The sequence below is a fragment of the Microtus ochrogaster genome, unplaced genomic scaffold (assembly GCF_000317375.1).
Source record: "Microtus ochrogaster isolate Prairie Vole_2 unplaced genomic scaffold, MicOch1.0 UNK24, whole genome shotgun sequence".
Classification (NCBI taxonomy): Eukaryota; Metazoa; Chordata; class Mammalia; order Rodentia; family Cricetidae; genus Microtus; species Microtus ochrogaster.
In genome coordinates, this window is record NW_004949122.1 from 5,264,461 (window position 1) to 5,285,562 (window position 21,102).

General features: G+C 41.4%; 1 protein-coding gene across 1 annotated transcript in view; it reads left to right on the top strand.

Moving 5' to 3' along the window:
- The window catches only part of Pik3cb (phosphatidylinositol-4,5-bisphosphate 3-kinase catalytic subunit beta), a 108,700-nt gene that overhangs the window by 69,814 nt on the left and 17,784 nt on the right, over positions 1–21,102 (top strand). Inside the window, exons 10-17 of the mRNA XM_005367822.3 lie at positions 1,475–1,571; positions 2,467–2,597; positions 6,694–6,744; positions 7,910–8,098; positions 10,396–10,517; positions 12,609–12,752; positions 16,323–16,422; positions 20,508–20,686. Of these exons, the coding sequence (XP_005367879.1) occupies positions 1,475–1,571; positions 2,467–2,597; positions 6,694–6,744; positions 7,910–8,098; positions 10,396–10,517; positions 12,609–12,752; positions 16,323–16,422; positions 20,508–20,686 (1,013 nt within the window). The remainder of the gene's footprint in view (positions 1–1,474; positions 1,572–2,466; positions 2,598–6,693; positions 6,745–7,909; positions 8,099–10,395; positions 10,518–12,608; positions 12,753–16,322; positions 16,423–20,507; positions 20,687–21,102) is intronic.

Genomic DNA, 21,102 nt, shown 5'->3' on the forward strand with positions numbered 1-21,102 from the left:
AAAAAAAAAAAAAAAAAAAAAAAAAAAAAGACACAAATGCCTGATTGGACATCAGTTTTGGAATGAAATAAGAATATTTGTGCTCCGTGTGAAAAATCAAGCCTTTTTGCTAGTGTTAGGCAATCTCTGCTTCTGATTTGTTATCACTTTAGTATAAACACATTTAACTTTCAGAATCTCTTGAATTTTGAAATCCTAGCTAAAGGATGTTAGCCCTGATGTCAAATGGTCATCTTCTGTATCTCTACTTGTGCACACACATACATTCAGAGGCATGCACATAAATATTTTAAAGATGGGGTCTTTTGTATAGTTGTGACTGCTCTGAAATTCACTGTGTCAACCTAGATTGTCCTTGAACTCTCAACCCCCTTGCCTCTGCCTATTGAGTAAAAGTGTGTGCACCTGAGTAGTCTCAGAACCAGCAACTTTCCAGCTCTGATGATTGAACCAGGGCCTTCTGTGTGCTCGAGCTTACCACTGACCCATAGTCCTAACCTTTCTATATCATGTTATTAGTCAAATGTGGTTTCCCACCCCCACTAAAGTCTCTCCTGTCTTGCTCTCTCTAGATAGGGTTTCTCACAGCCCAGACAAGCCTGAAACTGTCCGGATCTCTGGGTAGTCTACTAGACTACTAGTTGAGAATAACCTTGAACTTTTGCTTGCACAGCATGTAAGACCAGCCTGGTGTATAACAGAACACTACAGATGGGAATATAAGCACTCCCTCTGCTTATTATGATACATTCTTCTGAAAATAAATTTTAATATCTCAAATGTCATAGAGGGGCTAGTTCCTATGTGGGCTTTCCTATCTTGATAATAGAATTCTTCTCCAAGGTTTGAAAAGAGATAGATGTACACACACACCACTAAACTAGGCTGGCCTCATGAAAGTTCTGACCGTGTACTGCCACCTTTGTTGTTCTTCAGACAGGGTCTTTAGGTAGCTTTGCTGGGTCTAAAGGCAAACAGCAACAACAACAAAAAAGCAGTTTCTCATTCTGTAAACCAAACTGGTCTGTAGCTTGCTTTGTAGCCCAGGGTCGCCCCACGCTAACAGGAGTCCTCCTTCCTCAGCCTTCTGAGCTGGGATTGCAGGTGTGAGTCTGACAGCAGCCTCCCTTTTAACAGTGTAAGTAATTCCTGCACTCTCCCAGAGGCACAGCTTTCTCCCATGCTAAGACCTGCTGTACACCCACACTGTATTCATCATCTAAAAACTCTTTTTCACTTTCAAAATTTGAAACAAAATTTTGTTTTGTGGGCATATTGTTTTGTTGTGGTATATTAATTGGCCTGTAGAATTTTTCCTAATAGTTGTAAAGATAATTGAAATTGTGCTCATCTATATCTTCTTATCATTTTGCATGAATTGGAAATTACCTAGAACTTCAGAAATTTCATGAGCATCGTCACACCTTGAAGTCCATTCTGGTTTATTTATGTGATGATACTTTTTTTTCAACAGCATTATCCTGTAGCGTGGGTAAATACGATGGTTTTTGACTTCAAAGGACAGCTGAGATCTGGAGACGTCATACTGCACAGCTGGTCATCCTTTCCTGGTAAGGTGTGCATTCCCAGTGCTGGAGAGCAGCTAGTGCTTCACTGTGCATGACTCAGGGTTTCTTTGATTCACTGCTGTTGTTGTATTTCAGTAAAGAAATTGTCTTTGTTATTCTTTTTTGTTGTTTTGTTTTGTATTTGAGACAGTGTCTCTTTGTGACTGACCTGAAACTCACTCTGTAGACCAGGCTGGGCTTGAACTCACAGAGATCCATCTGCCTTCTGAATCCTTGTTTTAAAGGCACACCCATTTCCATCTGTTATTTATTCTAACTGACATACAATGAATATTTTGCTACAGACAAGTTCATGAGTGTGTATTTTTTTATTTCAATGCATTCTTATTTTAAACAATTTATTTTTGTCTGTGTTTATGGATACCTCCAAGGTAACAGTGTCTTCTCTAACAGCTTAATTGCTCAGAGTTGTCCTGGTGAATGAGCACCCTGCACAGTTAGCAAACAGTGAAAGGATGTGTTTCCCAGGTAAATTTAGCTTGATGGCCAAGGTAAATGAAGTCCTTCAAATATACCTAAAGGCCTCCTGATTCAATTTGCTCACCTTTCTTAGGTGATACAACTTTTAGGACATTTTCGTGAAAGAAAATCAGTTCTAGACTTTCATTATTGTTTTTTGTTTGTTTAATAACTGTATTTTTTTAAATTTTATTATTTTGTTTTTTTTTTTTTTTTCGAGACAGGTTTTTTTTGTGTAGCCCTGACTGTTTTGGAACTCACTCAGTAGATCAGGCTGGCCTCGACCTGACAGATTCACCTACCTCTGTCTCTCGAATGTTGGGATTAAAGGTGTATGCCTCCACCACCCGACCAGACTTTTGTTTTTTAAAGTTTCAAAAATTTTTTCTTACAAATTCAAATTATTTGCATGTTTTAGATGAGCTGGAAGAGATGCTAAATCCCATGGGCACAGTGCAGACGAACCCATATGCTGAAAATGCAACTGCCTTGCATATTAAGTTCCCAGATAATAAAAAGCAGCCTTATTATTACCCTCCCTTCGATAAGGTAAGCTAACTGAAAGTCCACCATGGATGAAGGAATTGATTATTCCTGGATATAAATGTTCGGTCCAACCTCAGTGTGTCCAGTTTTTTCAAAACTCTCCATACGTTGACACTGATCCAGTTGAAGGCTGTGCAGTACAGCAGTTGGTTCTGGCTTATCTCTGACCAAGTGAAACACGGTGTCTCTGGAGTTCAGGGGCTGTGTTTATAAAGAGGGGTTGAATTGTTCTGAGTTCTTTTCTGATTTAAAGAGCCTCTTAGGTGTATTCACATAGAACTCTATGTAATATGTTCTGTGAAACACACCTGGCATATTGATTCAGAGAGACAAGATACAATGAAAGAAAGATGGTTCATGCTGAATGTTAATGTCATCAGGACTTTGAGAACAGTGTCTAACCAGCATGAGATGGAACTCACTGTGTAGTCCACGCTTGGCCATGAATTCACCACAGTCCTCTTGTCTCCACCTTCAAAGAGTCAGGACTACAGGTATAAGGTGCCATGCCTGGGGATGACTTTAGGAGACTCTGTAGAAGGGTTTCTATTTCAAATTATGCCCTTAGTATACTGTTTCTGAAATGAGACTGTTTATTGGTGGCTGAAAACAGAACTGAAACATAAAAAACAAAACAAAACTGAGCTCTCCTGCACTTTCTCTCTCCCACTCCTTACTAGAAGTTGAACCCAGGTCTTTGAGGCAAGTCCTTAACCACTGAGTAGCACCCCCAGCCCTCTGTAATGTTCTTTTGATTTTACTCGCTTTTTATTTTATGTGTATGAGTATTTTGCTTTTACATATGAATGTACATTTTGTGTGTGTTGGATGCTCAAGGAAGTCAGAAGAGGACATCAGATCCCCTGAAACTGGCATACAGACTGTTGTGAGCCACCATATGGGTGCTGGGAACTGAACTTGGGTCCTCTGGAAGAGCAACAAATGCTCCTAACCACTGAGCCACTTCTCCAACCCCCTCTAATATGTTTTGATTATCAGGTTTGAAATTACTCTTTTAAGTATGATTAGTATTGATTTTAATATAGAAATCTTTGGCAAATCTCCAAAACATACACCAGAAATTTCTTGATCCAAATGAGGAAAAGCTACATTTAAAGTACTAAATAGAATCTACAGAAATCCACTCACAAACTCTGTTTTAATACAGAGCACTACCAGAAGTGTATGGAGACCTGTATGTGTTGGAACTGTTGGGGAGGTACTGATGATACTGGACCTTAGCGCCTCACACATGCTAGGCTTAACTCAGACTATATACTTCGAGCTATATACTCAATCCCAGAGATGGATTTTAGAGTATTATGCAAATTTAGTTAATGTAATTCAATGTTGCTTTCTTCATTTGTACTTTAAGTGAATTGTATCTACCCAAGAGCCAGATTATCATTACAAGGTCTTTGGTTTTTCTGCCCAGCATGGTGCCTAATGCCTATAATCCAGCAGTGGTAACACTGAGGCAGGGGGGATTGCAAATCAACCTGGGTTACATATAAAGTGACTTTTTCTCTAAAACATGAGCAAAAAAAAAAAAGCCGTGGACACAGCTCAGTGGTAGAGTTGCTTGCAAGCATGTGCAGAGAGTCCCAGGTTCAAGGGCCAGCATTGTAAAGTAAATGAATTTAAAAGTAAGATTAAAATACTGTTCTGATTGGTAATTTAAAGCGAAATTAAAAGTTGTGCTTCTTAAAACAACCGCTGAGTATGTTAAGAACTTTTCATTTTAATACATACTGAGTAGGGGAAAAACTACATTTTGATTCATCTTACATTTCTGTGGTATCTGTAGATTTCCTTAGATAGGAAGTCGTGGTCCATAAGTCACTGCTCCGTGTGCTGTATTCCATAATCTCATCTGGTGACTGTTACCGGTTACGGTGTATGTTCATTGACCTGTTGCAGTCTATTGGGCATCAACTTAGATGCTTCTTAAGGCATTTTTCAAGTCTAGCATGCTATGCAAATATTTTTGCATTTATCTAATTTTAGAGAAGTCAAATTTCTTTAAATGAGTAATTTCACTATTGCTACTTTCATTCTTAAGTAATCATCTCAGTTCCCATGCCTCAGCCTGCTAAGTACATGGAGAGGTTTTGTTTTGGTTTTTTGTTTCTTTTTCCCTAGGATAAGGGGTAGATCCTTGGGCCTCCTGCGTGCTGGGCAAGTCCTGCACTGCAGAGTCCGGGCCTCTCCAGGTATTTCTGCCTGGCCTCCATTTAAAATTTCTTTTGTACCAAGGTCTTGCAAAGTTGCCTCGCAGACCTTGATCTGCCCTTCTGCCTCAGTGAATTGTTTATTTATTTATTTATTATATACAATATTCTGTCTGTGTGTATGTCTGCACGCCAGAAGTGGGCACCAGACCTCATTACAGATGGTTTGTGAGCCACCATGTGGTTGCCGGGAATTGAACTCAGGACCTTTGGAAGAGCAGGCAATGTTCTTAACCACTGAGCCATCTCTCCAGCTCAGTGAATTGTTTATGATGCTCACTAAATAGTTAATGGATGTAAAAGACAAATCTCCCTGCGCTGTGTTGTTACTTAGTCTGCCACTGGCATCACCTGTCTCTTGTACAAGTTTATGACTCTTGCTTAATTTTATTTTTTTTATTTTTATTTATTTATTTATTTTTTTTTTTGGTTTTTCGAGACAGGGTTTCTCTGTGGCTTTGGAGCCTGTCCTGGAACTCGCTCTGTAGACCAGGCTGGTCTCGAACTCACAGAGATCCGCCTGCCTCTGCCTCCCGAGTGCTGGGATTAAAGGCGTGTGCCACCATCGCCCGGCTCTTGCTTAATTTTAGTGACTGTACTCTTACCTGATCTTAGAAAGCACCATTTGGAACAGACAGGCAAGTCACATTTAACACATGATATCATAGGTCACCTACTTAGGACCGTAGAGCTCAATAACAACATGGAACTTCTTTCTGATTCTCTCTCCTCCTTTCCTGGAGTCAGTCAGTTCCAATCTTTTCGAGAATATGCACCCTCTGTATAAACTGAGGGAACTGAGAAATACTTCTCGATTTCTACTATGTCATTACTACTACAATATTTTTTATTGTTTTTATTGAGCTATTCATTTTTTCCTCTCCTCTTCCTTCCTCTCCTCTCCCCTTCCACCCTCCCGGCTGCCCTCCACATTCCCAATTTAGTCAGGTGATCTTGTCTTTTTCTCCTTCTTAAGCAGATCCATGTCTGTTTCTCTTAGGGTCCTCTGGGCTTGCGGTCTGTAGGCTGTCTGTCCTTTAGTGCTGCATTATTTGCAATGGCAGTGCTGGGGACCAAACCCAGACGTTAGGAAACGCTCTACCACGCAAGCCTAGCCTTTCTCTTTAGTGCCTGTGTTTTGTTTATTTCCATCCCCTTTTCATCCCAGCACATCCCTACTGTGCATCCTGGACCGGGCTCAGACTTGCTATCCCCCTGCCTCAGCATCTGATGCAGAGCAGAGGCATGCACCACCACTCCTCAGTGGATTGTGAGACTTTTGCTGTTGTTTGGGACCTTACACATGACTCTTGACCTACATACACCTCACCCCTTGATAGCTATTGATTTTGAAAAACCAAATATAATGATAAGGATTACCTATTCTACCTTAGTAATTGTTTTAAAAATTGTTTAGATTGTTTTTATTTTATGTGTAGAGTGTTTGCCTACACACATATTTTTGTGTACCGTAGGCCTGCAGTTCCCAGGGAAGCCAAAAGAGAAACTGTGGTTACAGATGACTGTGAGCCACCATGTGCTGGAAACCAAATCCAAGTTAATAACAAGTACTCTTAGCCACTGAGCCATCTCTGCAGCTGCTACCTTAGTAACTCTTGTTTACAGTCTGAGAGGGCCAGAGTCTCTTCAGTGACACCGTTCTTTCTCATTATCAAGGGTTTGAAGCACTTTGGGAAACACTGGGTTTCTGTTGTCTTATTTTTAAAATTTGTTCCAATTTATAGAGGCTAGAAGTGCCAAGTGTGTGCAGTCTCTAGTAATCCACATGCAGAATAGTTATTAATATTGAAAATTTTTACAAATATCAGAGCCAAAATTTCACTTTTATTATTGTTATTTTAAAACAGATCATTGAGAAGGCAGCTGAGATTGCCAGCGGCGACAGTGCTAACATGTCAGTAAGTATCAAGCTTCACTGGTCCTTTCTACAGACTGTGTGCAGTGTGAGGGACTGGCCTCATCCACTGTGATGAATGTATGGGGACATAACTCCACAGTGCCGGCAAAATGTAGCTCAGTTTTTGCTGACTTGCATGTGAATGGTAAACCCTATTCTGTACAAGTTCAGGGTTAGTGGCCCACAGTGCATGCTGTACTGTCCCCTCCTCATACCTTCCTTCTTTCACTGAAGGGTTTCCTGTGAGATTCATATTGACACTCCATTCCCAATTTTAGACACGTCGGCCTCAGACTCAGTGTGTAGCTGAAGATGCCTTGAATCTCCTGCCTCTGCCTCCTAAGTGCTGGGATTGCAGCTGTGCAATCCAGGTGTGGCAGGTGTTTGTTGTTGTTGCTGTCTGATCAGGATCAGCCTATGTTGACTTGCACTTTGAATCCTTCTGCCAAGACCTCCTCAATGCTGAGTTTACACCATCACTGTGAAATTCAACTTCATTTTTGTTGTGTCGGATCAGAGGTCTGTGCACACTGGGCCAGGGCTCTAGCACTGAGTTGGCATTCTAAGACACAGAGAGTTTTCTCTGTTGTTTTGTTTTATGATCACAGGGTTCCTGCTATATAGTAATTTTTATGCGTCTAAGCCAAGGCACAAGCAAGAAGTTCTCTATTTAGTACTTTTATTTCACTCCTTATGTTTGGGGTAGGTTAGGGAAAAGGGCTGGTAGAAATCACAAATGGTGAAATGTCTCAGTGGTTAAAAGTCTAACAATCTAAGTTAGATCCCCAGGACCCATACTGTGGCCCCTGAGTGTGTGTGCGCTCATGCACAGGGGAGGAGGGCTTAAAGAAGAAATTTCACTCAAATAATAGTAAATTTATACGATAAGCTATATTAAGTAAGATGAATTTAACCTAAAAGCAATAGTGCCATCTAGTGTTTGCTCTTGGTTTTAAAAACAAAAAAGGAGAACCTTTTTTATAATGTGGCTCATAAAGTTAATATTGAGCAATGCAAACTTTTTTAAAGGATCCACTTTAATCTCTGTACAGAATTTCAGTTTTTGTTTCAGTTGGTAAAGCTCAAAATTATAAACTCATTGCATATAAATTTGCTGAATGGTTGCCTGTGGTTTGCATACTTAAATAATGACTATTTTTCTTAAGAGTCGTGGCGGAAAAAAATTCCTTGCTGTACTGAAAGAAATCTTGGACAGGGACCCCCTTTCTCAGCTATGTGAGAACGAAATGGATCTTATTTGGACTCTACGGCAAGATTGCCGAGAAAATTTCCCACAGTCACTGCCAAAACTACTCCTGTCAATCAAGTGGAATAAACTTGAAGATGTTGCTCAGGTAACAGAAAATCCTTCCCTCCCTCCCTCCACTTTTTTTCCCTCCGCATCACTTCCTCTCCATGCTCCCCCCACTTACCTTCCAAAATAGAACAAAAAAAAAAAAAAAAACAAAAAACCCTTCAGCTCTCTGTGTTTGTGTGTAAATTCATATACTCGTTGATTTTGTATGGAGTGTCTTTCCACAGGAGATTTCCATTTGTTGGATAAATTTTCTATTTTCTTTACTTTTTGTTTTGCTTCATTTGTTTTTTGGTTTGTTTGTGTTTTTTGTTTGTTTGTTTGTTTTGCTTTGCTTTTTTGAGACAGGTTTTTGTGTGTAGCCCTGGCTATCCTGGAACTCACTCTGTCACCAGGCTGACCTCAAACTCTGAGTCTACGTTCCTATGGCTCTTGAGTGCTGGAGTTAAAGGCATGCACCACTGCCTCCCAGCTTTTTAAAGATAGATTCTCATTTTGTTACTGTGGCCGCTCTCAAACTTTCAATCCTCCTGTCTCAGCCCTTAAGTGCTGGGATTGTAAATGTGCACCATAATGCCGAGTTTGTTGGGTGAGTCCCTGCAGGAGCTATTTTTGAGGTTTTAAATGCTTACTTATTCTATGTACCATCCAGAAACTTTGAAGACTTCAGGGGTCCTGGAATCTGGTGGGATGACCATGCCCAATATTAATAACAATTACAATAGTAGTTTAAGAGCCATTTACCAAAGGGGGTGTAGTCAGCCCTGGGTACCTTCTACCAGGACCTCAAGTGGTTTTATTGTCTTACTAGGTAGCCCTGGCTGGCCTAGAACGTCCACACCCTGGCCTCAAACTCATTGATCCCACCTGTCTGTGCCTCCGAGTGTTGGGTAAGGCCATGCACCACCAGCCTGGCTGAGTTGCTTTTGAGATAAGCAGCCATCTCAAGGGCATCCTTTCACCACTGCAGTTTAAGAGACAGAGCTCTCTAGTACTGATCTTACCCAGTAAATTGCTGTCAGTGCTGCAGGATACTCAAGAACACCCAGCGAGAGATAGCGAATACCAAAGAGAAAGACTTGCTAAGCGCTGAGCTTTGCAAGGGCCGGAAATCAAACTCTTTTCCCCTACTCTCCCTCTGAATCAGCTTTCTTCCCAGATGTCTGTCCCCATGAGACTGTGCCCTGTAAATGTATCATACACACTGGAGGAAGGCTCTGCATTCCACAGAGAGATGGCAGAGGCAGCTCAGAGTCCTCTCCAGAAGACCCAGCTGTAGCCACAATTACATCTTCCACGTGTAGGTCCAGCTCTTGCCTAGGAGTCTTGGTTGTCTGATGTCCAGTTAGCATTTGTGAATAAGATTTATTATCCATTAAAAAGAAAGTAGCCATTATGTAATTCTCATGAATTACTTATATTTATTCTGATTTGAAGAGCTCAAATGTGTTCTGATTAATAAAAGATTCTGTAAAGTAATAGGTTTCTTTTTTTTTGGTTTTTCGAGACAGGATTTCTCTGTGGTTTTGGAGCCTGTCCTGGAACTAGCTCTTGTAGACCAGGCTGGTCTCGAACTCACAGAGATCCACCTGCCTCTGCCTCCTAAGTGCTGGGATTAAAGGCGTGCACCACCATCTCCCAGCTAAGTAATAGGTTTCTTTAAAAATTCTTTTAAAACTTGCAGGGCTTGATAGTGTATGTGTATGCCTTTAATTCCAGCACTTGGGAGTCAGAGATAGACTGTCTCTGAGTTCTAGGCTAGTCTGGTGTACAGGGGAAATTCCGGGACAGCCAGGGTCTACTAACCTGAAACCCTGCCTCAAACAATCAAACAAGGAAGGAAGGAAGGAAAGGAAGGAAAGGAAGGAAGGAAGGAAGGAAGGAAGGAAGGAAGGAAGGAAGGAAGGAAGGAAGGAAGGGAAGGGAAGGAAATTGATTAAAAGTAACATTTGTAATTTTATTTTAGCTGTTAACTTCCTCCTTAGTCTAAATCTCAGCTAGATTGAGCCCTGGCTTAGGTTTATACGTGAGCTTTACCTTTACAGGCTTCCTGATTGTTTCTGTCTTCTTCTTTGTCCTTAAATTATGTCATGGCTAATGGTTGTAGAATCTACATCCGAAGTGTCTTACTCTGTTCATTAAGCACATAGGAACCTTTTAAACATATGTATATAGAATGTTTCAGAAACAAAACCAACTTTGTTAGTCTGCCTCTGCCACAACGTTTGAGGCATCAGTAGTTAAGTTTTCCTTCTTTTGACTCACTGTCTCCCGTATGCCAGGAAGATACAGTACTTTTGTCCGTCAAACTTCTGACCCAGTTTTAACTTTAAACAGCTTCAGGCACTCCTGCAGATTTGGCCCAAACTGCCCCCCAGGGAAGCACTGGAGCTCCTGGATTTCAACTATCCAGATCAGTACGTCCGGGAATATGCTGTGGGCTGCCTGCGACAGATGAGGTATCTCCTTATGGGACCATCCTGGGGCACGGAATTACCTGGGTGGGTAAGAAAGAGGGTGGCTCTTTGAATGTTGCACAGGAGAGGTAAAGGCCAAAGGAAGCGTGTTTGAGCTATGGTAGCCAGGTCATATGAGCTCTTACCGTAGTGCCCTCTGCTGGCCCTGCACAAACATTTTAGGTACAGTAAGCCTTGCTTCCCATTTACTAGAGAAGAGAGTTCTGAAACCTTCCTTAGTTTACTAATATCTGCCCCGGGCCAACCCCAGAGGCCAGCTTTTCCATAGTGAGCAGCCATAACAGTGTTGCCTCTTTCCTTCACAGTAGTGTACTACTCACGCCATATAAAAAGGGTTAGTGTTTTGCATTAGAGCAGTATTTGTTTATTTTCAGAAAGGATGACACTGGCTGCCCTTGAACTCACTGTAGCCCAGGCTAGAGTTCTCAATCTCAGACTGATCCCCCTGTCCCCAGTCCTGTCAGTGGTTCCTCCTCGCTTTGATCTGTTTAAATAGTTTGGTGGGCAGAAGGACCTATGTAAACTCTCTAAAGTGGTCTGAGAAGCAAAACCAGGTATATAAGGGAAGCAGCCTTCCATCTTTATGCTAATGTTTGTGGGGTTTTTTCTTCTTCTTTTTCTTTCTTTATAGTTTATTATGGGGATTTCTGAGACGCTGTGTAGCCCTGGCTGTCCCAGAACTCTCTCTGTAGCCCAGACTGGCCTCGAACTCAGTTCTGCCCGTCCCTGCCTCCTGACTGCTGAAATTAATGGCATGCATGACCACCACCTGGCTTATACTTCTGTTTTTAATACTAGCTATTGGTTTTTATGACTGGACATGGATCATCATGATTAATTAATTGATCAATTAAGGTTGATGTTTAGGAAGTTTTAAAACTGAAGTCCCAGTTGCTTTGTCTCCCTGTGTTTGCACTGGAGGCCTGACGAAAACACTTTGTGCTCCAGGTTAAGTGTTCAGTTTTGGAGGGAGATACTGAAATAATTATGTTGCCCCATGTGGCCAATTCTGACCTCTCCCTCTAGTGAATGCTAGTGCTCTGAGTTCTGTTTCTCATTTAATGCTGTGGTTTGGCCCCAGTTTCATCTCAGCTACCCATTTTTGTAGCTAGTTGTTGGGAAGCACAGTGAGAGGGCTGGGTATTCTGACCTCCAGAAGGGCTGGGCTTGCCTGTGATGGCAGAGGCCACTGACCAGAGTATATTCAGTCCTTTAATGTTATGAGTGCAGTCATTATAATCCTTGCCTAAAGGTGCATTCATTTCCTTGTCCTTCAGTCTGTTTGGTATTAAGGTTTTAGTTTACTGATATAGAGGAATGAATTACTTAAAACCACATGATAGCAAAGAAAAAATAAATCATTAAGGCTTTCATTTTAAAAATAATTGTTTGACTAAATACAAAATGTGTTAGGGAGATCAGAGTTGTTCTCAGGGACCTGTGGGTTAATAGTTCAGGAAGTGAAACTGATAGAAGCCTGATGTCCTGAATAACCACGTAGAAGGAGAACGAGAGAATTTGTTCCACCATGTTGTCCTCTGACTCCCACATGAACGCTGGCACACACACTACACATACACGTGTCACGTACAATAGAAATAAAGAATTATGTTCAAGTAGCCATTTGAGGGCAGGGGTGTTACTCCTGGCTGGCGATACTTGTAAATCATCAGTTGTAACAACTTATGAGGTTTGATAAGAATGTTCCATGTGCCAGACGGTGATGCCCACATCTTTAATCCCAGCACTCGGAAGGCAGAGATAGGCAGATCTCTGTGAGTTCGAGGCCAGCCTGGTCTACAGAGTGAGTTCCAGAACTGGCTCCATAGCTGCTGTACATATATATGTATGTATATGTACATATTCCGTGCATCTGTTCTTTGATGCTGGTCACCCCCTCCCTCATCTGAAATCTGCATCTTTTGGTCAGCATCCAGTGTGGTACAGCGAGTGTAAACATAGGGACTAGCCTGGCCCCGAAGCCCCAAGTGTTGTTACCAGTTAGCATATGGGTTTGGTAGGGTCTTTTTCTGTCACCGGCGGCTGAGTTTCTATCCCCTTTGTTTCTTTCAGTGATGAAGAGCTCTCTCAGTATCTTCTACAGTTGGTGCAAGTTTTGAAATACGAGCCTTTTCTTGATTGTGCCCTCTCTAGATTCCTGCTAGAAAGAGCACTTGATAATCGAAGGATTGGGCAGTTCCTGTTTTGGCATCTTAGGTGAGTCTTTCATATTTCAGCCTGAGACCCCGGTATGCTTTAATACCTGATCCAGTGTGATGTAAGGCATTCAGTGGGACCACCAGAGGCTTTGTGGTCTCCACTCCACCTGTAACTTTGCTCTGCTTTGGTGTCTTCTTCTTTCATACCCAGACTTTACTTTTGTCATTTGGGAAAGTCATTCAGGAAACTATCCCATGATCCTTTCTGGATTTTAACTAAGACCAATAACTGATATATTGTAATATTTTCTAGCAAACTAATTTTCTGTTTAAAATATTTAATACTTATACTTGCATATGTGTTTTGATCTAATCCACTCCATCCCTCCCCCATTCCTCCTCTGTCCCTCAGTTACTTTTCCCTTCCAACTTCATGAGCTCTTTCTTAAAAATGAACCAATTGTTTTAATATATGTTAGCTATGTGCTGTTCTATTTATTCCTTTCAGATATTTGTGGATAACATATACTTTTAAATTTTATTTTATGTGTATGGGTGCTTTGCCTGCATGTATAGACATAGTTGTATGACTGGTACTTGTAGTGGTCAGAAGAGGGCATTTGTAGATGGAAGATTCTGCAGCCTTTCAGTCTCCCCACCAAAAAAAACCCACAGAAGCTTATGTTAATTATAAACTATTTGGCCTATTACTCAGGCTTACTATTAACTAGCTCTTACACTTAAATGTTTAGCCATGTGGTGTGGTACCTTTTCTCAGTGAGGCATTCTCATCTTGCTTCAGTCTGGCTGGCGACTGACTCTGCCTTACCTCTCCCAGAATTCTCCTAGTCTGGTCACCCCACATATACTTCCTGCTGGGCTTTTGGCCAGTCAGCATTTTATTAGACCAATATGAGTGACTAATCTTTACAGTGTACAAGAGCATTATCCCATAGCATTTTCCTTTTTTTCTTTTCATAATAAAAGTCCAGAATCTAATCTCCTTTGTGTAGCTTTTTCCCTGACCATTATCCATAACTACTTGTAGCCGATACTCTAAACAAAGACAAGCATCCATAATCCTTTTTTGGGGGTGAGGGGATGTAGGCATAGTTTTCTAGGCTACTTCTTACTGATTGGGGATGCTGATGGTCTTCTGGAGACCCAAAGAAAATTTAGGATTATGGTCAAATCCTCACTGGAGTACCAGTGAGGCTTGATCATTTCAGCCAGCAGTGTTGAAGCTTTTTTGGATGCAGAACTCAGAGGAAACTACAGCAGAGGTCCTCTGAAATGTTGGATCATCTGGGCCATCTTCTATCAGAGTTTTTTTTTTAGGGAATCTTCCTTGATCAAACCTTATTTTTCTTAACCCAGAATGAATCCACAATATCCCATTTCCCATGGAAACGAAAGCAAAACCTCCAAAGACTTATTATTAATTATCTCTTACAACTTAAATTAGCTTATAATTCTTATCTATGTTTGGCTACGTGCTTGGTACCTTTGCTCAGTGAGGCATTCTTATCTTGTTTCCTCTGTGTCTGGGTGGTAACTACATCTCTGCCTTTCCTCTTCCCAGAATTCTCTTAGTCTGGTCTCCCCACCTATACTTCCTGCCTGGCTTCTAGCCAATCAGTGTTTTGTTTAACCAATACAAGTAACAAATCTTTACAGTGTACGAAAGCATTATCCCACAGCAGGCATTGGGTACCCTGGAAATGGAGTTATAGGCAATAGTGAGCTGCCATGTAGAGTGCTGGGAATGCCCCTGTGTCCTCTGGAAGAGCAGCCAGTGCTCTTAACTACAAGTCATTTCTCCAGCTCCAGTTTGTGATTTGTTTTATTATAACTGCTGTTACTAAGTAAAGCCAAAGTTTTACTAAAGCAATAGTAATTTTATTTATGTATTTTTACACTGTGTTTGTTTACATGTCTTTTTACATGGTGATTTTATTTATGTATTTTTATACTGTGTTTGTTTACATGTCTTTTTACATGTGAGTACAGATGGCTATAGGGGCCAGAGGCCTAGGATCCACCTGAAGCTAGAGTTAGAGGCTTTTGTTAGCCATCACTATGCATCTTGGATTGAACTTGGGTCCTCTGCAAGAGCACTACAGGTGCTTAACCTCGGAGCCATCTCTCCAGCCCATATTTGTGTATCTGTTTAACTTTGCAGTTCTGGGACTTGAACACAGGGTCTGGCAAATGTTAGGCAGTGTTCTACCATTGAGCTACATCCCTAGTCAGTGACTTTATTATATTGGCTATGTCATTTTCAGATGCACTTGAGCCTGTCTCACTAATCAAGCAGCAGTAAAATCAGAAATAAAAGCTAAAGTTGCTCCTTTGTTTGACCATGGGAGTCGTGGATTCTCCTTTTTTCCCCTCCTCATCCTCCTCATTTGTACTTCACCATTGAAACTTAAATTTATCAGAAAAAAAAAATGCCTTCCTCTTTGGCTAAGCTTTCCTAAGAAAGTATGAGCTCTATAATACTTTGGTATAAATTTTAGTGTATTTCCACTGAAGTGGCTTCCTTGTTGGTAGATTTCTTTTCTTATTTATAATTTGTCTTCTCATCCAAGTCAATACTATTTTGAACCCCTCAGAGAATGACAAAATAATTATTCCTTTTTTTTAATAAATTTTCAGCATTCTTTTGTTATTGCTTTGTTTTGTTTTGTTTTTAAGATGGGGTTTCTCTGTATAACTCTGGCTGTCCTGGAAATTGCTCTATAGACTAGGCTGGCCTCAAACTCATAGAGATCTGCCTGCCTCTGCCTCCCTAGTGCTGGGATTAAAGGCGTGCACCACCACCCAGCTTTATACCATTCTTTAAGTGAGAAGAGAAAACTAGAGCCAGCAAAATGAACTTGGTTTTTGCTGGGCAAGCTTGGCGGCCTGAGTTCAATCCCTAGAACCCATGTAAAGGAGGAAGACCAACTCTCCACAATTGCCCTCTGACCTCTGCATGCCCCCGTGGCTGTGCCCCACTGATGTCATCACGGTTGTCCTCTGACCTCTGCGTGCCCCCATGGCTGTGCCCCACTGATGTCATCACGGTTGTCCTCTGACCTCTGCGTGCCCCCGTGGCTGTGCCCCACTGATGTCATCACAGTTGTCCTCAGATCTCCATGTGCCCCCTGTGGCTATGCCCCACTGACTTCATCATGGTTGTCCTCTGACCTCCATGTGTCCCTGTGTCTTGAACCCCTGTCGTGCACACTCAGCAACAACAGGAAGAGAAGAGAGAACTGGCTAAGGGCTAATCGCAGCATCGGTCTTACTCCAGCCAAATAGACTTTTTTTTCTGCCCAATTCTCTCTAAATTTCTAAATACATTTCTTTTTCCTTTCATAAGGGCAGATCAAGTAAAACATGGAAATGTTGGTTTTTAGAATTAACAGAATTTCGGAATTACAGAATTAACTACTAAACACTCATAACATCTAAGTCCTAACCCTTAATACATCAGGGTGTGACATCTTACTATTGATTGCTTGGGAGTAGCTCCCTACCTGCTTGGGATGTGTATCTCATGGTAGAATGAAGAAGGCAGTGTTCCCTTCCCATGGTCTAAAGTGTTTGATAAATAAACCAACTGAATATTGCCTTTCTGCAGGTCAGAAGTGCATATTCCTACCGTGTCTGTCCAGTTTGGGGTCATCCTTGAAGCGTACTGTCGAGGAAGCGTAGGGCACATGAAAGTGCTTTCCAAGCAGGTATGAGCTTCTGTTTATTCAGTTTTGTGCACAGTGATCAATTGAGTTTATCAAATGCGATTTCTCTGACCGCATATTTCATTGCCTGTTCAGTCAGTTAACCTGATCGATATTTTATGGGAAAAGATTGAGTCTCATGAAGCCCAGCTGGCCTCGAGCTCACTATCTAGTTGAGGAAAACCATGGCCAGGAGGTCCCCCTGCCCTAGACTTTTGAGTGCTGGAATTCCTGCCATCGCATGGTGCTGTGTCTTAATTTATGCTCTGCTAGGGACTGGGCTCAAGGCTTTGTGCTTGATAGACAAGCAGTCTACCACTGAGCTACTTCCCAGCCTTCAGCACGTGTTTTAGAAAAACCTGTCAAGAAAGGAATTTTCAACAAGCTTAGAATTAAAGCATAAATAAATAACAAATGGAACACAATTATCTCATATTTTCTATATTAATAGGATGCCTAAAATTTTAATGGTCTATACATATTTCATGGTGAACACGAGGGAGCCGGTCTTTGACTGGTTTTTCAGACTGAGATTATTGAGGTGTAAGTCCACAGGTATCATGATTTCTGTAATTCAGAATCCTTGTTACTGTTTTGAGCTATATGTTCATGCCTAAAATTGTGATATGCTCTTGCAGTCAGGGGGTATTGTTGATATTACTCTAAGTTATTAAATAGTTACCAAGAATTATACTGTTTATACTGCTTTAAGTATGCTGTCTTTTTATGCTCCTGATAATTCACCAGTATGTATGTAAAACCCAGGCTGCCCTTGAACTCATGATCCTTCTGCCTCATTCCCCTGCCCCAAATGCTGAGATTACAAGAATGTGTCACCATTCCTAGCTCTTGTGCCTTGCTAAACAAGCTTCCATAGGCTTTTAGGAGATGGCTATACCTTTTGGAAAACCCACTGGGTGTGTTAATAATAGCTAGCATTTATTCACAACATGGGATGATATCATTAATCCCTGCAATTCAGATCCCAGTGTTCATGGTGACCATCCTTGTGTGACCACCTTTTCCCCTTCCTCCGTTCACCCTTAATTCCCACCCTGCCCTTTGCACCTCCCCTCCCCTGCAAGCCTCTGATAAGTGATCTTTATTTCCAATCATATTATTTTCCTCTTTAAATCCCTACAGTAATTTTTCATAACACTGAAAATCCAGGGTTTTTCCCAAGGTCCCACTTGGTTCCTACCTATTTGACTTTACCTGACCACTCTCTTCCCTCACTTATTGATTTCGATCACACTGCATATTACCTTCATTCTCTGGAACATTTAGTGCAACTTCTAACTAGACACATGTAATCAGCCCCCTTCCCTCTCTTTCCTGATCCCAAGTCCTCTTGTGTCATAGGCATATACTCTATTGCTAAGTTGTAGCCACATCCCTCTTTTTCCCTTTTTAGAGAGAGAGTGTGTGGGGCTGGAAGGTGGCATCAGATCCTCTAGAGCTGGAGTTAAAGGTGGTTGTAAGCCATCCACTATGAGCTATAAAAATTAAACTCCAATTCTCTGTAAACACACTTAAACACCGAGCCATCTCTTCAGGCCTAGTCTCCACCTTGACACCCACCCTGTTTTTCTATTTAAAAACAAAAATTCTATTTTGAGACAGTCTTACTTTTTAGCCTCCTGAGTGAAAGTGATTATAGACTTGTGCCACCAGGCCCAGCCTTTACTGTTTCCATGACTGATGAATTCTAAGAGACAGACTCTGTGCCCTTTCCATGGTGGGTGGGATGCAGGCTTGCCACATGGCATATGGAAGTCAGAGTATAGCTTATTGAAGTTGTTTTCTCCTTCAGGCAGTCCTGGGAATTGAACTCAGATCTCCAGACTTGGCAGCAAACACTCTTACCCTCTAAACTATTGTGCCAGCCCACCATCACTATAAAATTGTTAAATGACAATTGTTGAAATACTTAAAAGTATTTTTGACTTATGATATTTTAGGATACTATTCCAAGAAATGAATATCAACACAATTATCAATGGGGCATAGCAGTTACCAACTGTACAACATGGAAGAAATCCTAATTTGAACTAGTTCAGAAAGTTCTGGTTTCATAGACCACTTTTCATCTGGTTTCCTTGTCACCAGTGTTTGTAGAGCCCCTGAGTCTGCTGAAAAATGGAGTGTCTGTGGTTTTGACAGATGGCTAACTTGGCAAGCACCAGCCATCTTGATTTTATCATCAAGTTACATAAACCCATCTTAATTTCCTATGAGCAAGGCCTCGGCTTCTCTATTGGGAAACTACATGCTATTTCCCTGCATGTAGGAAGCTACATCCACACCCTTTCATAGTCTTAATGGTTTTCTTGCGTGGAAGCAAAGTTCAAAGTTTTAAAATGAAAACATGATGCGAAATGAATTCCCTGATAATGGGATTTCAAACCAGTGTGTATTGTGTTTGCCTCGTATATTTTGTTTTTCTGTATACATGTTTGCTATTATTTGTTGTTTCTAGATTTAATGACATGAAATGTTTCTTCTGGTTTATGATTGGCTATGATTGTTGTGTCTCAATTGTTTTATATAATACAATGTGAATGGAACTTACTGTGTTCTCTTGAGTTATATATAATATAATATGAATGGACCCTCAGTTATCAAGTAATAACAGGAACCTCTGTGGGGATAATGGGGTCCCTATAATTGCCCTGCCTGGCTAGGAACTTTGCCATGTAAACCAGATTAGCTGTTCTCCTGCCTCTGCTTCCCGAGTATTGGGGTCATAGGTGTTCATGGACAGAAATGGCTACACTGAGTGTTTGTTTTTTTGTTTGGTTAGTTGAGACAGGGTCTCACTGTGTCCTTGGCTGACTTGAAATGCACCAAGTAGACCAGGCTGGCCTTGAACTCACAGAGGTCCCTCTGCCTTAACCATTTCCCCACCCTCTCACCACCACCACCACATACACAATAATTAAAGGCATGCACTATCATGCTTGGCTGAAAGTGGCTTTTACGAATAATGTTTTTGATCTAGTTGGCCATTACTACACTATGAGTACAATGTTGTTTGTTTTGGCTTAAGTTTTGTTAGCCAGAGTTATCCCAGATTCTAGGGCTAGATGATGACTCAGTGGTTAAAAGCACTTGTTTTTATAGAGGACCCAGGTTCAGTTCCCAGCACCCATCTCAGGCTGTTCACAACCACCTATAATTCCAGTTCCAGGGGATCTGGCATTCTCTTCTGGCCTCCATATACATGGTACATATACTCAGGCACATGCACGTATACACACTCAATAAAAATAAAACAAATCTTAAAAATAAAAGCAATTTGTAGGGAGAGGCAGAGACAGAGTTACTCTGTATAGACCTGACTGTCATGGAATTCCCTTTGTAGACCAGGATAGCCTCAAACTCAGAGATCAGCCAGCCTGTCTTTGTCCCCAGCTTCAACCCCCAAGTGCTGGAATTAAAGGTATGCACCACTGCACCCAACTTAAAAGCAAGTAGTTTCATCTTGGGTAACAATACCTTGAATCATGATTTGTTCTTGTTGTCCTGGCAGTAGAAAGACAACAGGCGGAGATTCCAGGCACATGACAATAGGTTTTGCCAGGCACGGTAGCACATATCTTTAATTCCAGCCCTAGACAGGCTGAGTAGCCTGAGCTACATAAAAAGCTATGTCTAAAACAACAACAGAAAAACAAGGACATGGGAGTAGGCAGTAAGGTTTCAGTACCAGGACCAGCAGGTTACATCTGTACATAGCCCCCACCCCCACCCCATGCCATTGCCTAGACCAGCTGGAGTGGTTCAGATTGAGAGATATTTCAGATTCCCTTACTCGGTAAACTGTAAAGTTGAATGCAGCTTCACACCTGTCTGAAAATACCCAGTCTATGCCTGCTCACTGTCTCAAATTTATAAGATACCATTTAATAAAGGACTTAAAAGTGATATCTTGACCGGTAAATGAGAGTAACTTACTGTGTGTAAAATTCTTCTTATATGAAGGATTGTGTATGTGTGTTTGGTTAGAGCTACTGATAAATGTGAGTGTATAATATATTATTTTTAACCATATATGAATTTTCGGGGTGGGGAACCTTATTTTTCAGGTTGAAGCACTCAATAAGTTAAAAACGTTAAATAGCTTAATCAAATTGAATGCCGTGAAGCTCAACAGAGCTAAAGGAAAGGAGGCTATGCACACCTGTTTAAAGCAGAACGCTTACCGGGAGGCCCTCTCTGACCTGCAGTCGCCTCTGAACCCGTGTGTCATCCTCTCAGAACTCTAGTAAGTGGCCGTCTCTGCTCTGCACAGTGAGGAGCCATGAGTCGCTATGTTTGGGGAACTGGTGGGACTGGCTGTTAGCCCAAGGTCGTCCAATGTAACCAGGGAAGGAAAATCTCAAGAGTCTTCGGAGACTGTGTTTATATTCATGAGGCTGTAGAACTACTAGCTAGATTTATCTGTGGGATTAGTAATATTGTAAATTAATTTCTTTCAATTATACATAATTTTAGTTGTGTATAGGACATACATAAGCCAGCTTTAAAAAACGATTTAATTGGCTGGGCGGTGGTGGCTCATTCCTTTAATCCCAGCACTCGGGAGGCAAAGGCAGGCGGATCTTTGTGAGTTCGAGACCAGCCTGGTCTACAAGAGCTAGTTCCAGGACAGGCTCCAAAACCACAGAGAAACCCTGTCTC